Here is a 21,246-nt window from a genome sequence, read left to right as displayed (position 1 = left end):
TTCCCTATCTCACAATCAGGTTTATTGAAGTGACTACTAAACATAGTTGTACAACCGTATATTTGATTCATTGTAAGGATTCAATCACAAAAAACTAAGTTTTGTTGCAGTAACTACAAATGAAGCATTCCGGCTACAATATAGAACCTAGCAATCTCTGCACATATCACTAGGAGAAAAACATCTGCTATAACAGTCTCTGTCTCCTCACCATATAAGGTCGTACATAATTGGGTTGATGTTGTGCTTCAATCTCTGCAAATATCACTAGGAGAAAAACATCTGCTATAACAGTCTCTGTGTTCTCACCATATAAGGTTATACATAATTGGATTGATGTTGCACTTTTAAGTTAAGGTTTAAAGTTAATATCCAACGCTTGATCTTCCATTCGAAATCTCTCCTATCGTATTTCCTAGAATTCTATTGTGTCACTACCTACATGTTCACATCACCTATTTCTACCAGGATGGAGAGGAACAAGGTAATTCAAAACTGAAACCCAAAATATGCAGACGGTAATTATATTTTTTTAACAGGCAAAAAAGAGTAGATGATTTCTACAACATAAATTACTCCAACTGCTGAAGTAACTAAGTCTCTTGGACATTCATTAGAATGCTGTCAGAGTTGTCAAAGTAACTAAGTCTCTTAGACATTCATCAGAATGCTGTCAGAGTTGTCATATGTACAGTACGGATATGTGATTACAGTTTTAGCAGAATGCTTTTACAAATTCCTTTGCTTTATGTTGAGCAATCTCTTCAGAACAAATTTTTATGTGTCATCATCTAGCACACTTTCATGATAAATTCATTTCAATTTTAATGCAACAAGAGTTGAGCAACAAAAACCCAGATGGGACCCAAAATGGCAATAGATAATTTGAAGCATCCAATAAGCTGTTTTGATAGATAAATCAAACACTGAAAGGGGATCCAACAGGAGCAGCGAGTCCAAGGTGACGCATGAGTCTTATCTGTCGCACCGTCTTCTCAGAACCATCTTTCCTAACATCTTGAGCCTGAAACATATTCAAGTAATAATAGTGACTTCATTGGACTATGCAAATAATTAAAACAACAGGTCTTATGCCATACTAATAACATGCATATACCACCATTCAGGCTCATTATAGCAAGAAGGCAAGGTTAGTTTCACCCAGCTAATAAAAATTCTAACCGCATATGGACATATGTTTACAGAGACAATATACTTTGGCTTACATTGGAAGGCACTTTTTCTTTTGTCTGCCCTCGACTTCTTTGGCTTCTATCAGAAGAGGCTCTTTCATTCTTCTTCCCTTTTCTTTGACTTTGCTCTAGCTTCTCACCTTTTGCACACTTTGTGGCATTTTCATTCTTCTTCCCTGGACTTCGAATGTTTTCCTGCTCCCTGCCTGTTACATTTTTAGTTAATTTTCCTTTCCCCTTCCCTTGGTTTTCAAATGTGATTGCTTCCTCTCCTTCTGCACTGTTATTGCCTTTTTTCCTTTTCCCCTTACTTTGAATTTGCTCAGGTTCCTCACTTCTTCTTGCCTTCGGTGCTTTTTCTTTCCTTTTCTCTTCACTCCCGATTTGCACAGGCTTCTGCCCTTCCTCCCTCCCAAGGACTTTTGCCTTCCTCTTTCCTTGAGCTTGAATTGGCTCAGGTTTCCCACCTTCAACATTTTTTGGGGTTCTCTCTTTCCTCTTCCCTGGACTTTGAATTTTCTCAGATTCTTCAACTTTTCCATTCTTCTGTACTTTTTCTTTCCGCTTCCCTTGACTTGGTGTTTGCTCTGCCTCATCAAGTTTTGCAGTCTTGGGGACCTTTTCTTTCAGCTTCCTTTTCCTTTGTTCTTTCTCAGGTTCCTCACCTTTCAAAAAAGACAGAGTTACGAGAACAAGCTTTAGAAAGAAGCAAACTGGAATAGGACAGATGAACAGTATATACACATATCATATATCATAATTGATTATTTTATGCAGCATCTACATAAATATTGTACTCGTAACCCAGGTGAAGTACCACAAACTTGGAATCAAAAAAGTACCACAAACTGCTTTTACTAGTTTCATCTTAGGTTCTATTGATTTAAAAGCCATTTAATCATATCAACAGTTGGTACTCTGACCAAATACCAAGCTGTCTGGGATAGGTATGAATGTCCAGGATCACAGTATGTCAGAATGCTCAAAGATGGAAACCCTAGGGAGAAATAGCTTCAATCGAATAGCAAACAGCTCTCCATATTCTTGGCATGTACTCTCTGCTCGGCTTAACCGTTCAAGCAGTCTATGCCTCCTGGATCTATTTTAAAACTTTCAGGCATAATCTTGGAACATGGGACTGTACCTATGCAGATAAGGACCATGCAATATCTGTGCCTAGGAAATATATATCACTCACGAGGTTTGATATTTTTGGATGACTTTTTAAGTTTTTTCTCTAGAAGTTTTGGCATTTTTCAGAAGCAATGCTTTTGACATAAAGAAAGCCTCCTTTCTGCTTCTCTATATTTCAAAACGGCTTGTGGTTTAGCCAGATTTAATGCAACTCCTTGGTGACTTCGAACTGTTTCCAGTGTATCTTGTTTTTGGAGCACTCTTCTTACAACTTTGAAATGGTCTTTCTTTGTATATCGCCCTTTTTCTTTGATAATAGAAAGTATTGTGCAACACATGCACAAGTTACTTCAATAATGGGTGAAGATAGCTGAAAGAACCATGTGAAGTGAAATTTTTTATTTCTATAAAGTTATAATGTCCTCTTAATTAAAAATATTGTTCTGTGAACAATTAGCTTGGTTTCTGAGTTATCAAAGGCTCGATAGTTGTTCAGCAATGGGAAACTCCAAAATTCTTGGAAAACTTAAGATCAGTCTTGCAAAGTTGTTGTTCATGGCAGTAAAGTACAATTGATCTTGGTGATCCTCGAGTTATTTCAGAATTGATTTTTTGACCTTGCAGTAGTTCTCCAAACTTTTGGAGGGAAATGCTATTTTTAGTAAATTACCTAGTTGCTTCAGTTCTGCTTCGTGCAACTTTGGGATCACTTTATGGTGAGAATTGCATACACGTGTAGTTTAGATACCTTCACATGCTGAGAGTAAATTATTAATTTATCTATTGTTGAAGATATTAGAAAGGTCAACTCAGTGTAATAACTAGTTAAAATGGTGGGGTTCATCTCACAGGGTGATGGTTGAGTTGTGGCATTCTTGATGTCATAGTTTGCCTTATTGCCAATATATGGGCGATATATTAACTTCTCGCAAGAAGTTTGCAGGGCAATTTTCTGCGTCAAGATATCAGCTACAAATTATCACCAATAAAAATTTAAAACTTGTCACTAATATTTTAATTACTTATCGGCAATAACTAAACAAATTCTCACAAAATCTGTGTTGCATCCCAGTTATGCCACTAAAACCGAGAGAGCCAGCAAGCTATCATTTTGCATTTGCTTCTTTGGCAGAAAGATTTTGGCAAGGATAGAAAGGTTTAGGAGGAGAAAGACCATCATTTGCAGCCTTTTTGATCAATTTGTTGTAGATTTGGAGCAGATTCAAAGAATTTGTTGTAGATTTAGGGCAAATTCAAAGAAAATTTTCAAGCAAATTCAGATTCACAAGTAAGATTTCAAGATTCTTTCACTTTGTTTTAAAACCATTTTGTCTTGTATTAAGTCCACCCAAATTCACACAAACTTATTATGAACTCTCTTATACCATTTGCAATTACTCTTTAACTCTTTTTAAAAGGTAATGAATAAGATCTAACACCAATTTTTAGCAAATTTTGCAAATTTTTCATAGTTTTCTCAAAATTTCATCTTTTTCTTAAATATTTCATAACAAAACACTTTTTTTCCTTCTTTCAAGTTCAGCTATATTTAATCTTATCTATAAATTTAAACTAAGTTTGATTCTAAATTTCTTTATTAAATTTCTAAATTTGTGCCCTCATTTTGCATGTGACATATGTATGTTGATTCTTCATCAAAATGACAAAAATTCAAATGCCTCTATAACTGGGTTTGTCAATGCCCTAGTAGATGAATGTCCATAAGGATATGTATGACGGTGCTCTAAAGTGGCTAGAGAGAAGGCATGGAAAAAAAATTTTGAAGGACCCGACTATAATACTGCGATATGTATAAAATGTGAAAAAAGTTACTAGTAGAGGCATCTCTCATTTGAAATACCACCTTGGAGAGATAGAAAGGTGTGACACAAGGGTTTGTCTATCGGATATCCACCTCAAATGAAATAAAGAGAGAGATAAATGCCTTTCTCTCTGCCCAAGAATGGAAAAAGTTGCATGGGAAAGGGCAAAATTGGCCATAAGGACAACCATTTCTGAATCGCAAGGTTATCTCAAGACCAACACTATCTCATTTTTAAGAATCATTTATTATTTTACAATCACCATCATTTGTTTAAAATCTAGATTTTGCTACAACAATGATCACTTCATAATGAAATAACGTGGGTTGTGACTGGGCATCCCAACCAACCTTGATGAAGAAGAAGAAGCACTTGAGGACATAGTGGGCTCTCACCGTGTCCCACAGATCCGCAAGTCTGCCATTCCCATGACTTTCAATTCCGCTAGTTCTAGTAGACCACCGCCACACACATCTTCTATAGATGGTTATTTTTGTGCACAAGAACACTCTTGGAGCACAACCATCAATGGAGGGTACTAGGTGGAATAATGATATGCATCAGCAAGTTGACATTTAATGTGCTATTTTTTGGTTTTTTAACATCCCGTTCAACATTGCAGCTAGTCCCTATTGGCTGAATTTTGTGAGAGAAATTACTAGGACAGAAAAGGGCCACAAGGTGCCTACTCCTACAGACTTGAGTCGGAGGTTAGTTCATTTGTTTTATTTTTTAAAATGTTTTACAATTTACTTATTTTTATTTATTATAAGTTTTTAAAATCAAAATTGTGTACTTACTGTTAATTTTACTCTATTCTTGTAGGTTGCTCAAAGATGTTGTTTCTAGGGCCAAAGATGTGCTAGAAGACCAAACATTACAATTGAAAAAATTTGGCTGCACTATACTTTCAAATGGATGGATGGAAGAACCGTACCATTGTCAATTTTTTGATTTCTTGCAAGGATCAAATGGCCTTTTTTAAATCCTTGGATGCCTTGGACAAGATAAAGATAGCTGAAAATTTGACTCTGATGTTAGAACAAGTTGTGATGGAGCTTGGGGGTTGCTAATGTGATGCAAATAATAACCAACAATGCAACGTCATATGTAGCAGTAGGTAGGATCATCCATGATAAGTATAGCACACTTTTTTGGTCTCCTTGTGCATCTCATGTTCTTGACCTTCTTTTGGAGGACATAAGAAAATTGGATTGGGTGAAACCGATTGTAGAGGATGCAAGAAAGGTAACAAATTATATTTACAATCACACTTGGCCTCTTTGCTTCATTGAAGAATTCAACCATGGGAATGAGTTGGTTCGACCTGTTGCCAACAGGTTTGCAACAATTTTCTTAACGTTGCTAACTGGTTATAGTTCTTTAAATCCTTTGAAGCAATTATCTGTGAGTTAACAATGGCTAGACTCAAGCTATTCAAAGAAGCCTGATGGATAGAGTGTTGCATACATCGTCTTTGACAACCACTTTTTTGATGGTGCTATAGAAATTGTGAAGGTAACCTGGAAACTTCAAAAGTTGAATATTTAATTTTGTTGTATTCAATAATCAAGTCTTTCATTATTAATTTGTAACTCTAGTCTCCAATTAATGATAATCTTTTTTAACTTTTCAATTGTAGGTGACAAAGTCCTTGGTTAAAGCTTTTGGATGGTAGATTGGGAGCAAACCCCAATGGGCTATCTTTATGAGGCCATGAATAGGGCCAAAAGAGTCAGTAAAAAATAACTACAAGGGGAGCAGCCTAAAATTTGACCCCATACAGGAAATTATTAATAGGAGGTGAAACAATCAACTCTACCAACCCATCCATGAAATGGGGTACTTCCTCAACTCTTGTTCTCACTTCTCTCCATCCTATGGGGATCTCAATGGAGAGATCAGGAAGGGCTTCATTGATTGCATACAAAGGATGGTGCATGAGGTTGAGGTGAGAGACCTCATTGTGGCCGAGATGGAAGTGTATAAAAATTTAATGAGAAAGCTATTATCCTCAGACTTGGCAAGAAGAGGAAGAAATACTCAAACCCCAGGTACAATATTTGATTTTTGGTGTCTTTTGCATGCATAAGTAGATTAAAACTAAGTTACTAAAACATGTTTTCACCTTGCTTTTTATCTCTTTACTATTTATCTTGCAAATGCTTGGTGGCAAAATTGGGGTGGAAATTCTCCAAATTTGCAAAAACTTGCCCTTTGCGTCTTATGTCGACCATGTACCTCATCCAATTGTGAACATAATCGGAACTTATCCGAGGTCATTCAAACAACAAAGAGGAACAAGTTAGCACTAAGATGCCTTAATGACCTTGTTTATGTGCATTATAAGCTTAAGTTACACATAAGAAAGGCAGAGTTAGCAATAGTTGGTCCACTTGATTTGTATGACATAGATCCTTATTGTGACTAGACATCATAGGAGAAGCCTCCATTGTTCACAGACAATGAGATATGTGATTTGGAGAGGTGGGCTATAGAGGAGGGTGGATTTGCAACGGGATTGGATGACATTGATGAGGAGGATGAGAACACTGAGAGTGAGGAGGATACAAATGAGGAGGAGGCATTGCCAGTGTCAGCACCATGTACATCTAGGAAGGAGGTCTAGTTACAATTACAGCCACAGCCACAACCACAACAATTTTATAGGGCTAGACCACATTACACTTCAGAAGTTTTTAGTAAAGTTGTTGGGAAGGGGAAGAGTAGGATGCAGCCTAGGTTGATATTGTACTTCGCACTTGTATTTCTTATAGTTTTACAAAGAAAATTTGCTATTTTTAGTTAGCTTTAGAGTTCAGCATATTAAACTATGGCTACGAGCCATCAGCAATCCACATGAGGATGCGATTTTGTATCCTATTTGGTTTTATATATGCCTAGATCAGCTTGTTTGGATTGTTTGCTCATTAACTAACTCATAAGATGCATATCCTTATTGAATTTTGTAAAAAAAATGCATTTCCAATTAGATTTAAGCAATTCTTTATGTTCTTGGTATTTTCTTGAGAAGTTCCTGACTTATCTCTGACATTTGCCAATATCTTTTTTTTTCGCCCTCAGCAATAAGTTGCCGATAACAATAAGTTGAACTATGGCTGATATACCATCAAAGTTCAAATCCCACTAGACTACTGCAATTACAAACTCGTGCCATCACTAATCCATTGTGCTAATGGATTGTGAACAATTATGGCATTCTTGTAAGTGGTTTCACAGGTGTGCATGCTAGTGTGCTCGCAGCCTTTGTTGTTGTTATTGCAGCCATGTGCCTTTGATGATCAAGTGTACTCACAAATTGTGAGCTGTTGCAACGCTCATGGTAATTTCATAGTTGTTGGAGTTTGTGCTAGATCCTCATTGGATTGGAGAATCTGTGGGCTATACACCCCTATTGGGTTGCCATGCTTGTGGGTCTAGATGGTGGTTGTGTTAATGTCACGGATGAGGTCCTTGATTGTGGACTAGCCTAGTTAATGGCCAGGCCAAAAATTCCTTTTAACCGACTTATAAGAAAAAAAACTTGTTTAAAGAGTGCTAAGTTGTGTCTAAGTCAAAGTTCCCTTACTCGGGCCCAGCCTCGACTTAGCAAGGGTAACTCAATTCATGAACCAACTCGGCATCAGCAATGACTTGGCGAAGTGATAAAACCCTTGAAATCTTTATGAAGATTTACCCTTGCCTTCACTCTTTTGCTATCATATATTGAAATCGACAGGGCTGACCCGACTTGCCAACCCAGAATACTTGCCTGACTCATGGAGAGTCTCGGAACAATGATTAAGTTGAATGCCTATTTGGCTAATTTGTCCGTTTGGGATCAGATACATATTCGGGTTCAAGATTCAGGTTTAAAATTTGTCCAAATATATTTTGGGTTGAGTTTGGATTCAATAAGGGTTCGTTTGTACAAGAATACACTAAGACACAGATATGTGCAACAGCAAATAAGTTCATTCACAAATGCAGGCAATGGAGGCAAGAAGTTTTCTTGTTCATTCACAAATGCACAAATGACATGGAGAACTTTTTTGGTTTTTTAATTGGTCACTTGAGGCTCAAATAGATCTAATTTGGCAAAAAAAATTGAAAATGTCAATCGCAGTGTTTTCTGGTCAAATTCCCCAAAAAATCGTTGAACATATGTCTAGGTTACTGCGCAAAAAATGCATATGTTCATATTTCCCCAAAATTCCACCCGGGTCCCTCTACAAGACTTCCAACAATTTTTCTTCCCTGCTGCAGACTTTTGGGCGAATGTGACTGAGACAAGACTTTTGGATGAACCGACTCAGGAATTCCAGGCTGCAAGATAAAATGTGGTAACTTACCTATTTGGGGGTCTCATGCACATGGAATAATCATCCATTTTTCAGGAATGTCTTTGAGTGAAAAAAAATTTAAAAAGTACTGTTATTTTCCACCAGAAAAAATTAGAAGATGATAGCACATTTGGAAGGGGTCTTATACACATGGAATTATCATTTATTTTTCAAAAAATTTCTTGAGGGGAAAAAAAGAATTAGTAATTTAAAATTATTTACCTCCAAACATTAAACAGAAAAACCATTATGAAAGAAAAACAAAAGCCCATTGGAAAGTTAACCATAAAGACTCTTCTTTTGCACTTTGAGAGAAGTCGAGCATTTTCATAAATTTTTAAGAACAAAAACCCTCTAGGAAGGAAAAGGCCCCCTAGTTAGTTCCAAAACTTACATTTGGACCTTGTAAAATTTTAGTTTGGGTTGCTTCCGGATTGGAAGTTTATAATGTTTTCTCATGACTTTGGTTTATATTGACCATTTAATTCTTTTGAAGGGATTTTGGAAGCCAAACGGGTTGAACCATTTTTTCTATGCAGTATGCCCCTCATCCCTTGCTTGTAGAACATAAATATTGCCAGTTGTACCCCTTAAGAGCTTTCTTCAAGACTTAGAATGACAACCCTTGCCATTTTCTATTCGACTGGAGTAGGGAGGGACTTTTACTGGTCATACAATTTTCAACGAGCATTTTCATGAGGTTGTCCATTTACCAGGCCATGCCACTTTAATGGGAAGAGGGGGCCATGTGAATTGGAGGTCGAATTGCCCCGCTTTTAGAACCTTAATCATCTTGTTTGGAGGCACTCAGAGTCTGCCACGACATCTCAAGCAATTTATAGGTGAAGTTCATGGGTTTGTGGTGAGTTTGGTTGATATTTATGCTTGTTGTACCTACCATACCAGCAACCATATTACCCTATTCCTGAACTACTTATGTCTGAGCTATTTAACAGTTCAATATACCTTTCACTTTATGCTGATTGGATGTGTTTGCACTGTTTTGAGGTTGTTCATTTACCAGGCCATGCCACTTTAATGGGAAGAGGGGGCCATGTGAATTGGAGGTCGAATTGCCCCGCTTTTAGAACCTTAATCATCTTGTTTGGAGGCACTCAGAGTCTGCCACGACATCTCAAGCAATTTATAGGTGAAGTTCATGGGTTTGTGGTGAGTTTGGTTGATATTTATGCTTGTTGTACCTACCATACCAGCAACCATATTCCCCTATTCCTGAACTACTTATGTCTGAGCTATTTAACAGTTCAATATACCTTTCACTTTATGCTGATCGGATGTGTTTGCACTGTTTTGAGGTTGTTCATTTACCAGGCCATGCCACTTTAATGGGAAGAGGGGGCCATGTGAATTGGAGGTCGAATTGCCCCACTTTTAGAACCTTAATCATCTTGTTTGGAGGCACTCGGAGTCTGCCACAACATCTCAAGCAATTTATAGGTGAAGTTCATGGGTTTGTGGTGAGTTTGGTTGATATTTATGCTTGTTGTACCTACCATACCAGCAACCATATTACCCTATTCCTGAACTACTCATGTCTGAGCTATTTAACAGTTCAATATACCTTTCACTTTATGCTGATCGGATGTGTTTGCACTGTTTTAAAGTTGAAGTTTCAATTTTGAGTCCGTGTTATTTTGTTTCAATTTTGAGTCCGTCTTATGTTGTTTCAATTTTGAGTCTCTGTTATGTTACCGTTCAAGATTTATTATCAGTATGTATGTCAATCTGATCTATCACTAGAACAGCATCAAACAAGTGTTAACAGACCTGCAACATCTTTCCTCATCATTACTATAAGGTTCCTCGCTGTTTTTTTCCTGGTTGAGTTGGTTTGTTTATTATACTTGGCTCTTTTGATATTACATTATATGAGTGGTTATCCCTCTTCTGTGGTGTTTTGTAATGCACGACTGCCTCAAAGTAAAAATCAATTTGCATTCTACATGCACTGGAGAGTTGTTCAAGAATGACAGATCAGCTTGATTTTATGTAGATGAAAATTGTTTTGGTACCTGCTACGAATTCTCTGGTTAAGCCTGAGATTATGAGACACTCAAAGGAAGTAGTGGGAGTTGCAGTCAACATCTGCATTAACAAACTTTACAAGAATAACAGCTTCAAAGCTCTTTTGAAATCTTGTACAATGATGACATAATGAAGTAGTTTAGTTGTTTGTAGAGAATTTCCATGGTCTGAATGATACTAGAACCCTTCTTTTGCCTAGAGACTAAGAAACCTAGAATCTGTTGAAAAGGGCAGATAGTGTGTTGATAATTGACCTTGAATGTGATAGTCCAATTCTCAAAAAAAATCACTACTTCCTTGCCTCTATCAGAAGTTATCATGATGAAAATATTGTTACAGCAATGCAAAAAAATGTGTTTGATGGTCAATGAAAGTGATAGCATATTCCATCCACTTTTATCAGTTTTACTGGCTAATATGAGGAAGGATGACCAAGATTCTTTATAAATGTGTTAACTGAAATTGTTAATAAAAATGTGGAGAAAAGTTGAAAGTTGAATCCATGTATGGCAGTGGAGAACGAGGAACCAAATAAGAAGTTCACAGCAAACATTTGTGATGTAGAGCCTATAATTAGGGAGAATGAACATTCATAACTTGTGTAATAGAGAACACCATATTTCAAGAGGTGTGTGCCATGAAGCCCAAAAATGAATCTATTAAAAGTTTTGTTGCTATATAGGGTGTGACTTATTGAAAGGGACCGACCTCTACAATTAATTAAAGTTATTTTTTAAATAATAAACAGGCCAGCCTTTGATTACATCTGAACCTTAGTCAGCCCCCTATTTATTGACTGTTGCATTAATCTTTGGTCAGCCCTCATTTAATTTATAATTTCTTCAAAAACATTAACGGATATAAATGCCATAATCTGCCTGTGATCTCATCTTTGGTGGGAGCATGACAAGAACCTAAATGTTGTTGTTTGTACCACTTGAAGAGCTTCCTTCAAGGCTGTGCATGCTTTTCTTTGTTGATTGACTGCAGTAGGAGGGGATTTTTTACTTGTACCATTTTTATGGGGTTGTACCTTTAAGAGGTCATACCACTATTTATGTAAAGGGGGCATGTAAATTGGAGGTCAATTTGACTCACCCTTAGAGCCTTTTTCATCTTGTTTGGAGACACCTAACGTCTGCCATAGCATGTCAAACAATGTCCAGGTGAACTTCATGGATTTGTGGCTTGGTTGGCAATCATGCTTGTTGTACCTGTTGTACGAGTGATCATATTACCCTGCTCCAGACCCCTTTCAATGTCTGAGTTATTTATCGATTCAATTATCTTTCATTTTATGGTGATTGGGTGTATTTGGAGTGACTTTTGGAGTGTGTTTAAGACATAGTTTTGGGTGTGTGCTATTTCACAATTCATCATTTGCAGATAGATGAACTGTTACACATGCGGTCCAAACTTGGTCAAAAGGCATCTTCCAAACATCATGATGTTTCATTTGCAATTGATTATACCCAAAAGCCAAGTGAGGCTATTAAATGAGTACACCTTAGAGCTGGTCCAAAAGATCATCAATCCCAACAAGTTAGGAGCAGTTCCTCAATAGTGACTTTTTTAAGTATCTGTGACTGATCACCATAGTCCATTCCTTTCTTTGGCACACTGATAGCAGACAATTAACCAGAAATGTTAGGTTGGAACCTGCCCTCTTCAAACATCACTCGACATGTGTGGTGTACTATATTGATTGATTCCGCAGTAGACAACTTGGTGCCAATTCAATGGACTCTTGAATGAGCTCTGAAGGAGATTTCTTAGGTTATTAAAAATCAAAATTTCCATCAAAACAACATTTGATTGCTTAAGAAGGAAACTTGTTAGCATCATTATCTTCAGCTTTCCCAAATGATGCAAAGAGTAGGAAACTTAATCAAGATGGCCCATCTGATCATTAGCCTAGTAGAGAAAAGGACTAATAGACAAAGAAGTTAGTTTATAACTTTGTACACTTACCATCCTTGGAGAAGACATGAAAGATGGCCTTGCAGTTACATTGACAAGGTACTAAGTATCAAACATACATTTAGGAGAGTGACATCATGATCAACTGCATCCTCAAAATGACTCAATGGGAAATATGACAAAACATTTACAACTGTCAAATGTCCATCCATGACTGATGAAGGGTACTCCCATTATTAACACAAATGCACACAACAAAGTAGAGAAATAAACAGCAAATTGCTAGAACCGAACAATTTCAAACCATTAAACTTGCTTTTTATTATCTTTTAATGAAATGATATTACAATATCCAAAAATATGTCATATTACAGCCACATAGGCATTTTTTCATTACAAATATCTGCAAAACAAAGCCACTGCATACACCCTCAGAACTGCCTCAAATAACCCTACAAGCCTTCTTAACATAGGGAGGATTTTAACTGCCCAAGAAGGTTCTAGAAATTTTAGACCCTGACTTTGAGGCCAACCATCCCTAAAATTCTATTATTTATCTTTTCTTACATTGGAATAGGCATTAACAATATGGAACTCAAATGAGTTTTTGAAGGAATTTTATTTTTCTATTTTAAGTAGTACAACTTCCAAAGACCATAACCCTACACCTCTTGACCTGATTGAATATCAAAACCCAATTTCAAAAATGGCGCAATGTATTCTATAGGCTTAAGTGACAAAAGGCCAAATGCGCTAAGGTTTGACCACTTTTTGGAGCCTCTAAATCCTTCAAAACTGAGTTCAAAGTTTTTGTACCCCTCTGTTGAAGCCAAAAAAATCAATATCTTCAAAATCAGACTTGATCTTATAATGAAACCTTAATGGCAGGCTGATATAACTAAAGTGAACCTCCTAAGAAGAAATTACAACATTCTGAGGCTTCATGGACAATTTGCTAAAAATAGAAACTTTCTAGAAATAGTGACAAAGATGACACTCACTGAAAAACTAGACAATATTTTTGAGGTGATACAAGATTGTCCCTACACCCAAAATGCTTAAGCATCAAAAACCCAAGGTGATTTGAGAAGTGACTTCATCTCATGTTTTTAGAGGAAAACCAAACTTGATCTTACAATGAAGCCTTGGTGGCGGCTAATATAACTAAAGTGAACCTCCTAAGAAGAAATTACAACATTCTCAGCTTCAATGGGCAATTTACTTAAAATAGAAAATTTCTAGGAATAGTAACTTCGCACAAAGATAGCCCTCATTGAAAAATTGGACAATATTTTTGGGTGATGCAGGATCACCCTAACACCTAGGATGCTTTTACATCAAACACCCTAGGTAATTTGAGTAGTGACTTTCTCACATCTTAGGTGTTTAAAGGAAAACTAAGTCAGTTAACCTCATCACTTGATAGCCATGATGAATCTTCAGCAAGGCTTCATTTCCATTTGATCAAATATTCTTCATATGATTTGTTTATTGTTCTTCTGCCAACATGGCTATCCAAGATGTATTCAATCTTCTCTATCGCTGAAGTAGTTACTAGAATATACTATTATACTTGTGTTATCTCATCTTCAACACTTCATGATAAACTATCAAATCCGAAATATTGAGTTCACTGGGCAACTCTACTTCATAAGCATTTCCTAAATCATGCTTCTTCAATATCTTGCATCGCCCAAACTTCATCTTCCACTTATTCCCACTAGAAATCTCTCCTTTCTCAAATGAACCATGACTTCATCTCCAATCTAAAATTCCTTATGCCTCCTTTACTCGTCTATCTTAGCCTTGTACTGTGCATTCATTTTATTAATATGTTTTCTCAACTCCTCAAGTAAATTGTTCAGGTTCTTCTACAAAGTCTTCAACTTTGGCACATTGTCTCTCATTTGTCCAACTTTTTGACTTCAAAAGCATTTCTAGGTCTTCTTCCATGTACTATTTGGAATGGTGATTTACCAATGCTCCTATTGATAGAATAATTGTATACAAGTTTTACTAAATCAATTTCATCCCTTGGGTTTATCTCCAATCGAGCATCTCCACAGAGTCCCTAAACTCCTATACACCACTTCTATGTGCCCACCAATCTAGATGATGTGTTGAGTTGAACTTCAAATCTGTCTTTAACTTTTTCCACAATGTCCTCCACAAGTATCCAACAAACTTAATGTCTCAATCTACAATAAACTATGCTCATTAGCAGACCATGTAGTCTCACCACTTCTCTGAAAATTTTAACTCTGCCATTTGAACATCATTGGTCTTCTTACAAGGAATGAAATGTGTCATCTTTGAAAAGCTATCTACCACCACAAAAATCAAATCATGCCCTCACTTAGTCCTTGGTAAACCAAGAACAAAGTCCCTATTAATATCCTCTAATGATTTCTTTTGAACAGGTAATTGTTGATATAAGCTTGTAATTTGTTTGGCTCCTTTTTCTAACATACTCGGTAACTTTATACAAACTTTTTAACATCTTGTTGTCACTGTAGCCAATAATAATGCTCACTAACGACAGTGATGGCATTATCTCAACCAAAATGTCCAGCCAAGCCTTCACTATGCCTCTTGATCAGATTCTCCCTTATGAAACTATTCAGAATACACAGTTGATTGCCTTTGAATAACATACTATCGTGGATTATAAAGTCCAACCATCTTGTCATATATAAAGTAACACGTTTTGTACAAGCTTTCTAAGCCTCTCCAAATCAGGGTCTCCAGGATATAAACTCTTTAGCTCCTTGAATCCAACAACTTCAATATGCATTTCGGTCAACAAATTATGTCTCTTGCTTAAGGCATTTGCAAACCTATAAGTCTTTCACTGCTATGCTTCAAACCACAAGTGCAACTCTGCAAAACCTCAACCCATTTCAAATGTCTCTGATTCAACTTTCATTGACTATTTAAATACTACAAAGCTTCATGATCAGTACATAAAATAAACTCTCCAGGCAACAGATAATGTCTTCACTTCCTCAATGCTTGAACTATAGCATAAAACTCCTAATCACAAACAGAATATTTTGTTTTGATATTATTCAACTTCTCATCGAAATAAGCAATGGGTTTACCTTCCTGACTCAAAACAACTCCAATGGCATTGCCACTAGCATGTCTACTTGAAATACCTTATTAAAATCTGAAAGTGCCGAAACAGGTTGCTTTGTAAATTTTCTTTTCAACAATTCAAAACTCTTTGTTGCTCTTGTAGTCCACTTAAACTCTTTCCTATCCCCTCTCATTGTTTCAATCAATGGTCTACAAAAATACTGCTGAAATTTTTTATAAACAATCTGTAAAAGCTAACAAAACCATGAAAAGATCTTACCTCGCTAGCATTCCTTGGAGTAGACCATTCAAGGATAGCCCACACTTTCTCTAAGTTCATTTTAAGACACTTCGCTGAGAGCCTGAGACAACAAATCCCAAGTACACTAACTCCTGAAAACTACACTTTCTCAGATTAATCAACTTTTCCTCCATTAACTTCTCAAATACCCTACAAATATGCATTATATGCTCCTCCAATGTCTTACTGAAAATCAAGATATCATCCAAATAAACAATGACAAAATTACTCAGAAATTCTTTTAGTACCTCATTTACGAGTCACACGAACGTGCTTGGTGCATTGGTTAGCCCAAAAGGCACGACTAACCATTCATACAAGCCCTCCTTTGTCTTGAAGGTTGTCTTCCTCTCATCGCCTTCTCTAATCCTGATTTGGTAATATCCAATATTCAGATCTATCTTTGTGAAGTACACAGCTCCACTCAAACACTCCATAATATCATCCATCCTCGGGAAAAGAAACCTATACTTAATAGTGATTTTATTGATAGCTCGAGAATTTGTAAACATCCTCCATTCTCAATTTTTATTTAGTACTAAGACTACTAGTTCAACACAAGGTATCAAACTCTTTCGAATCAACCCCTTCTACAATAACTCGTGTACTTGTCTATTTAACCCTTCACTTTCTATTGGAGGCATTTTGTAGGTTGCCTTATTTGGCAAACTGGCTCCAAGATTCAAGTCTATTTGATGACTCATCTTACTTATTGGTGGCAATTCATTGGGTACATTAACACATGCAATATCTTGATAGTCATCCAACAACCCTGCAATTTCCAAAGGTACAAAGGTACAACTTCGACTTCCTCTTTTTCAAAATTCGGAATTAAAGCAAAACACATACACTCATGCCTCATACCTTTTAGAAGCTTTCTTTCATCAACTAAACATATTCTAGCATTACCACATGTAAAGTTTCTGCAAATTCTGTTATAAATCAGATTCTGAGATAATACCTTCTTTGTTGCTTGCTGAAGATGATCTTCTTTAGTTCAGACTTGAAATGTTTATCAATAGTATAAATACTATTCTAGAAATGTTCTTACTCTACAATAATTCGAATAAGGCAGTAATGTAGAGGGGCAGACCTTTATTTTTTTTGTGCTCTCTATCCTCATACTTACCCTATATTTATATTGAACCCAAAAGGCATGTTCTTACAAAGGACATGACTCTTCTAGGCCGGCCCTTATAATAAACATTTAATTATCCTCCATCGGCGTCTATTAGAAGATCAAATTAGATAGCAAACAAAGTTTAACAACTAAGCAAACAAAGTTTAACAACTATGCAAACTAAACATTATTTAATGCTCCTAAATGAGACGCCGATAAGGTAATTCAAAAAGGGTTATAAATAGGCAAATCCTAGAAGAGGATTTCCATGCTTTATCTGATCATCTATTATCTGCTGTTCAGATCAGTATGTTATCGAAGTTACATAGAATTGACACCACATACCTTTTCTTTTGCTTCCTTCAATGGTTTTAGCTTGTATTGAACTCAATCCTTTGTCAAAGAATTAGGTCTTTGCGAACCCATCACGTACTATACGACAACCAAATCGCTACAGTTTCCCTAACATTGGATGACAAACATCTATAGGCATAATAACACATAACACCTCATCGTGATAGCTTCCAATGTTGAACTTTACCACACAATGTTCATTGACCAAAGCCTTATGATCCTTTTGCATCCAAAGCAATTTGGTAGGGATTCGGATGCTGCACTCTTTCTAGCTTCAATTTATTAGGCATGTACTCCAAAACAACTTTATCAATGCTTCCACCATCAACAATAACATTGCATACTTTACCATTACACTAACACCTTATGCAGAACAAATTCTTTTGTTTCTCAAGTTCAATGTCATCATTTAGCAAGGCTCTTTTGGTGACAAAAACCTCTGCTTTTTCTACATCTTCAAAATGTGATAACTTTGCATCTTCATTTGCGTGTACAACCTGAACGTTGTCATCTACTTCTATTTGTTCTCCCTTGATGTTGCGGACACTCATAAGCTCTATGTCCACAATGAAAACATGTCTCGCAAAAGCCTCCTCTACTTGGTCCTTGCCCTCTTATTCCCCTTTGATCTCTTTTATTGTGATCGTCATGAGAACAATAGAAATTTTTTCCACTTTGATTCTAACATTTTTTTGATCTTCATTTTAGAGTCCATAAGATAGTCCTCTAGATCTTCCACCACAACCTCTTCCAATTTGTCTACTCTCAAATTTCTTGTTTGGTTACTCTTTACCTTCAAAGCAAATTGATAAGTATCCTCAATGGTAGTCATTCTTACCACTATCAACTCTTCTTGAATACTTGGTCACAATCCATTTATATAACAAGCAACCTTCTCCTTGTTGGCTTCAAAATGACCACCTTCTAAATTAGGACTCAAAAGAACTCTTTTGTGTATTCTTGGCCAGATCTTCCCGCTTGCTTCAACCCTTGCATTTTCTTCAACAAATCAAAGCTTGAACTCAATAGGAATGAACTATCTCTTCATCTTTCGCACCATTCAATCCCATTTTTTAATCTTCTCCTTCCCCCCTCTATTTCTTTCTAACTGAACCTCTTTATAACTAATTCTAGCATGGCCTTTCAACTTGGCCTTTGCAAATTTAACCCTCTCGAAATCTTCTAATTCATGCTCAAAATACTCTTCCAAATCATTGATCCAATCGATCAATACTTCTAGTTTCAGATTTCGGAATAAAGGGGAAACTTCAATTTTAGGACTCTTTCCAAATATAGAAATACTAAAAACTCTATCTCTCTCAAGGTCTCTAGCAACTTATGGTTGATCTTCTTCATCTTGTCCTTCTATGGATTCATCGTCACTTTCATCTCTTGCCCTAATATCGACTAAGCTCCTCTTGCAATACTTGCACTTGTCTCTAGAGGGCTCTTAAACTCTCTTCTATCACACCTGCAACTCTTCCACCATAGTTCCTTCATGAAGGCATTTCTCGCACCTCACTCAACCCACAACCACACTTCTGGTGCAAATTGCCTCATGTTCAATGATCTATTCTACATACTTAGAAACTTTTTCTTTGATAACACTTGATGAAGGGTACTTCACACAAATGCACACAACAAAATAGAAAAATAAACAACGAATTGCAAGAATTGAATAATTTTAGAACATAAAACTTGTTTGCTACTATCTTCAATAAAATGATATTACAATATTTAGAAATATGACATGCTAGAGCCACATGGGCATTTTCACTACAAATATCCACAAGACAGAGCCACCATACACACCCTCAAAACTGCCATAGAGAACCTTATAGGCCTTCTTTATATAAGAGGATTTTAAGCACTAAAGAAGGTTTGAGAAATTCTAAACCCCAATTTTGAGGCCGGCTATCCATAAGATTCTATCAATTATCTTTTCTTACATTGGAAAAGGCCCCTAATAACTTTTAGAACTCAAATAAGTTTTTGAAGGAATTTTATTTTTCTATATTAAGTAATGCAACTTCTAGAGACCATAACTCTTCACCTATTGACTCGATTGGCTATTACAACCCCATTTCGGAAATGGCTAGAGACCATAACTCTTCACCTATTGACTTGATTGGCTATTACAACCCCATTTCAGAAATGGCATAGATTGCTCTATAGGCAATAGTGGTGAATCACCACTCACTCTAAGGCTTGACCCCCTTATTGGAGACTCTAAAGCCTTCAAAACTAAGTTCAAAATTTTTGTACCCCTCTGCCAAAACCAAAAAAAATCAATATCTTCGAAACCAAACTTGATCTTGCAATAAAACTTTAACAACACGCTGATATAACTAAAGTGAATCTCATAGTAAAAAAATTGGAACATTTTGAGCTCCAACGAATGATTCTCTAAATTAGAAAATTTTAAAAAATAGTAACTCTGCACAAAGATAGCCCTCATTAGAAAACTAGGCAATATTTTTGGGTGATGCAAAATTGCCCTAACAGCCAAGATGTTCCTGGACCCTCCCAAGTGCTCCACATTGAATTTGTTGAAGTTTACAAAAAAAATCTTCATTTCTTGTGAAATCAAATTCTTTTGGTTGCAAATGTCAAAAAAGATAAGCTCTAAAATTTCACTCTTGATTTTGCAATGATGAGTCAACAGAGCTCCCATAGTTGGTAGAATATCTTGGGTGCTCATAGTGGGCACAATTCTTCTTTCCACTACTAAATATGGGGTTCACAAATCTCATAGGAGGACATGGTAGGATCCATACACAAACAATAGCTTTTTTTATTATTATTAAAAGTGCAACTTGACTATAACACTGCCTTCTTGGTTATCCAATATTCACTTCATATTAAGTCGGTAAGCATGCACTATAAAGGGATGGTAGAGAGTTGTTAGTGCTATTTAATTGAGAAAACAAAAAGAAGACATATTCAATGACAATAACCCATCAATATCTTATACATCTAATTTGATAGAAAGAAAATTGAACTACTTAATGTATTGTTCAAGAGATTGAAGATGGAGCCTTTGTGCCAATAGCTCTCATCAATATCTTATACCTCTAATTACATAGAGAGGCAATTTAACTACTACATCTATTGTCTAAGTGCTAGCAAAATATTTGGTGAAGATAGAGCCATTATGCCAATATCTCTTCTTTAACCAAAGAGATATAACCCTACCTAAAAAAATTCTTTGAGGTCCATCCAACTATTAGTTTCAAGTCACTCTTGATGTTATTCCAAGCTTACAACCTGCAATTCCAATAAACCGCCTAAGACATGACTCAAGTAGCAAGCCAGAGAACAAACAAAGTTCATAATCATTAAACAAGAGGGTCTAGGCCCTTAACATGAGCATGTAATTCTTCTTTTGGCTTTGCAAAATTGAGGGAGTTATCCCCCACGAATTTTAAAACTTGTGAAGTACTCAGGTAATTTTGTTGGCTGAGTTACTTGGGCCAACATCTGGTAAGTTTGCACAAAAAAACTCACAAGCACTCAACAAATATACCACACACTCTCACCAAACACTACAAAACAAATTATTCTAAATTTTCTTCTTGTAACTCACTCCAATAGGTTGACCAAATTATCATAAACTCAAAGTCATCAAAAGAAAAAACCTTTTGACCCCACCCTACATTGCAACAAGGTACACACGAAGGGCACTACCCCTTGATTTTGTTATTAACTCTACCCCCAAACCCCCATGAAGCATTAACCTTGTGAGAGGCACTATCACCCCCATGCCCATGATATAGTTTTAGAAAGTGAAACATAAAGTTTGTTTTAGACCAATTTTTTCCACAAAGTTAACTTGTAAAAATAAGAATAGAAATTTGTAACGTATAATCAACTATGAGACTCTGATTTGTGTTGAACTCATTTGCTGATCTATAAATGAAGGAAAATTTACTTA

At 36.3% G+C, this 21,246-nt stretch overlaps 1 protein-coding gene across 1 annotated transcript in view; it reads right to left on the bottom strand.

The window, feature by feature from the left end:
• Positions 1 to 496: 496 nt before the first annotated feature.
• The window catches only part of LOC149542715 (uncharacterized), a 37,362-nt gene continuing 16,612 nt past the window's right edge, over positions 497 to 21,246 (bottom strand). Inside the window, exons 7-8 of the mRNA XM_089797592.1 lie at positions 1,227 to 1,858; positions 497 to 1,024 (exon numbers count right to left, since the gene is read on the bottom strand). Of these exons, the coding sequence (XP_089653718.1) occupies positions 920 to 1,024; positions 1,227 to 1,858 (737 nt within the window). The 3' untranslated portion in view covers positions 497 to 919. The remainder of the gene's footprint in view (positions 1,025 to 1,226; positions 1,859 to 21,246) is intronic.

Source organism: Cupressus sempervirens, chromosome 8 (assembly GCF_028749045.1).
Source record: "Cupressus sempervirens isolate cs-2001-9-10 chromosome 8, ASM2874904v1, whole genome shotgun sequence".
Classification (NCBI taxonomy): Eukaryota; Viridiplantae; Streptophyta; class Pinopsida; order Cupressales; family Cupressaceae; genus Cupressus; species Cupressus sempervirens.
Note: the sequence above shows the minus strand (reverse complement) of the source record. Positions and strands in the feature narration are given on the sequence as shown.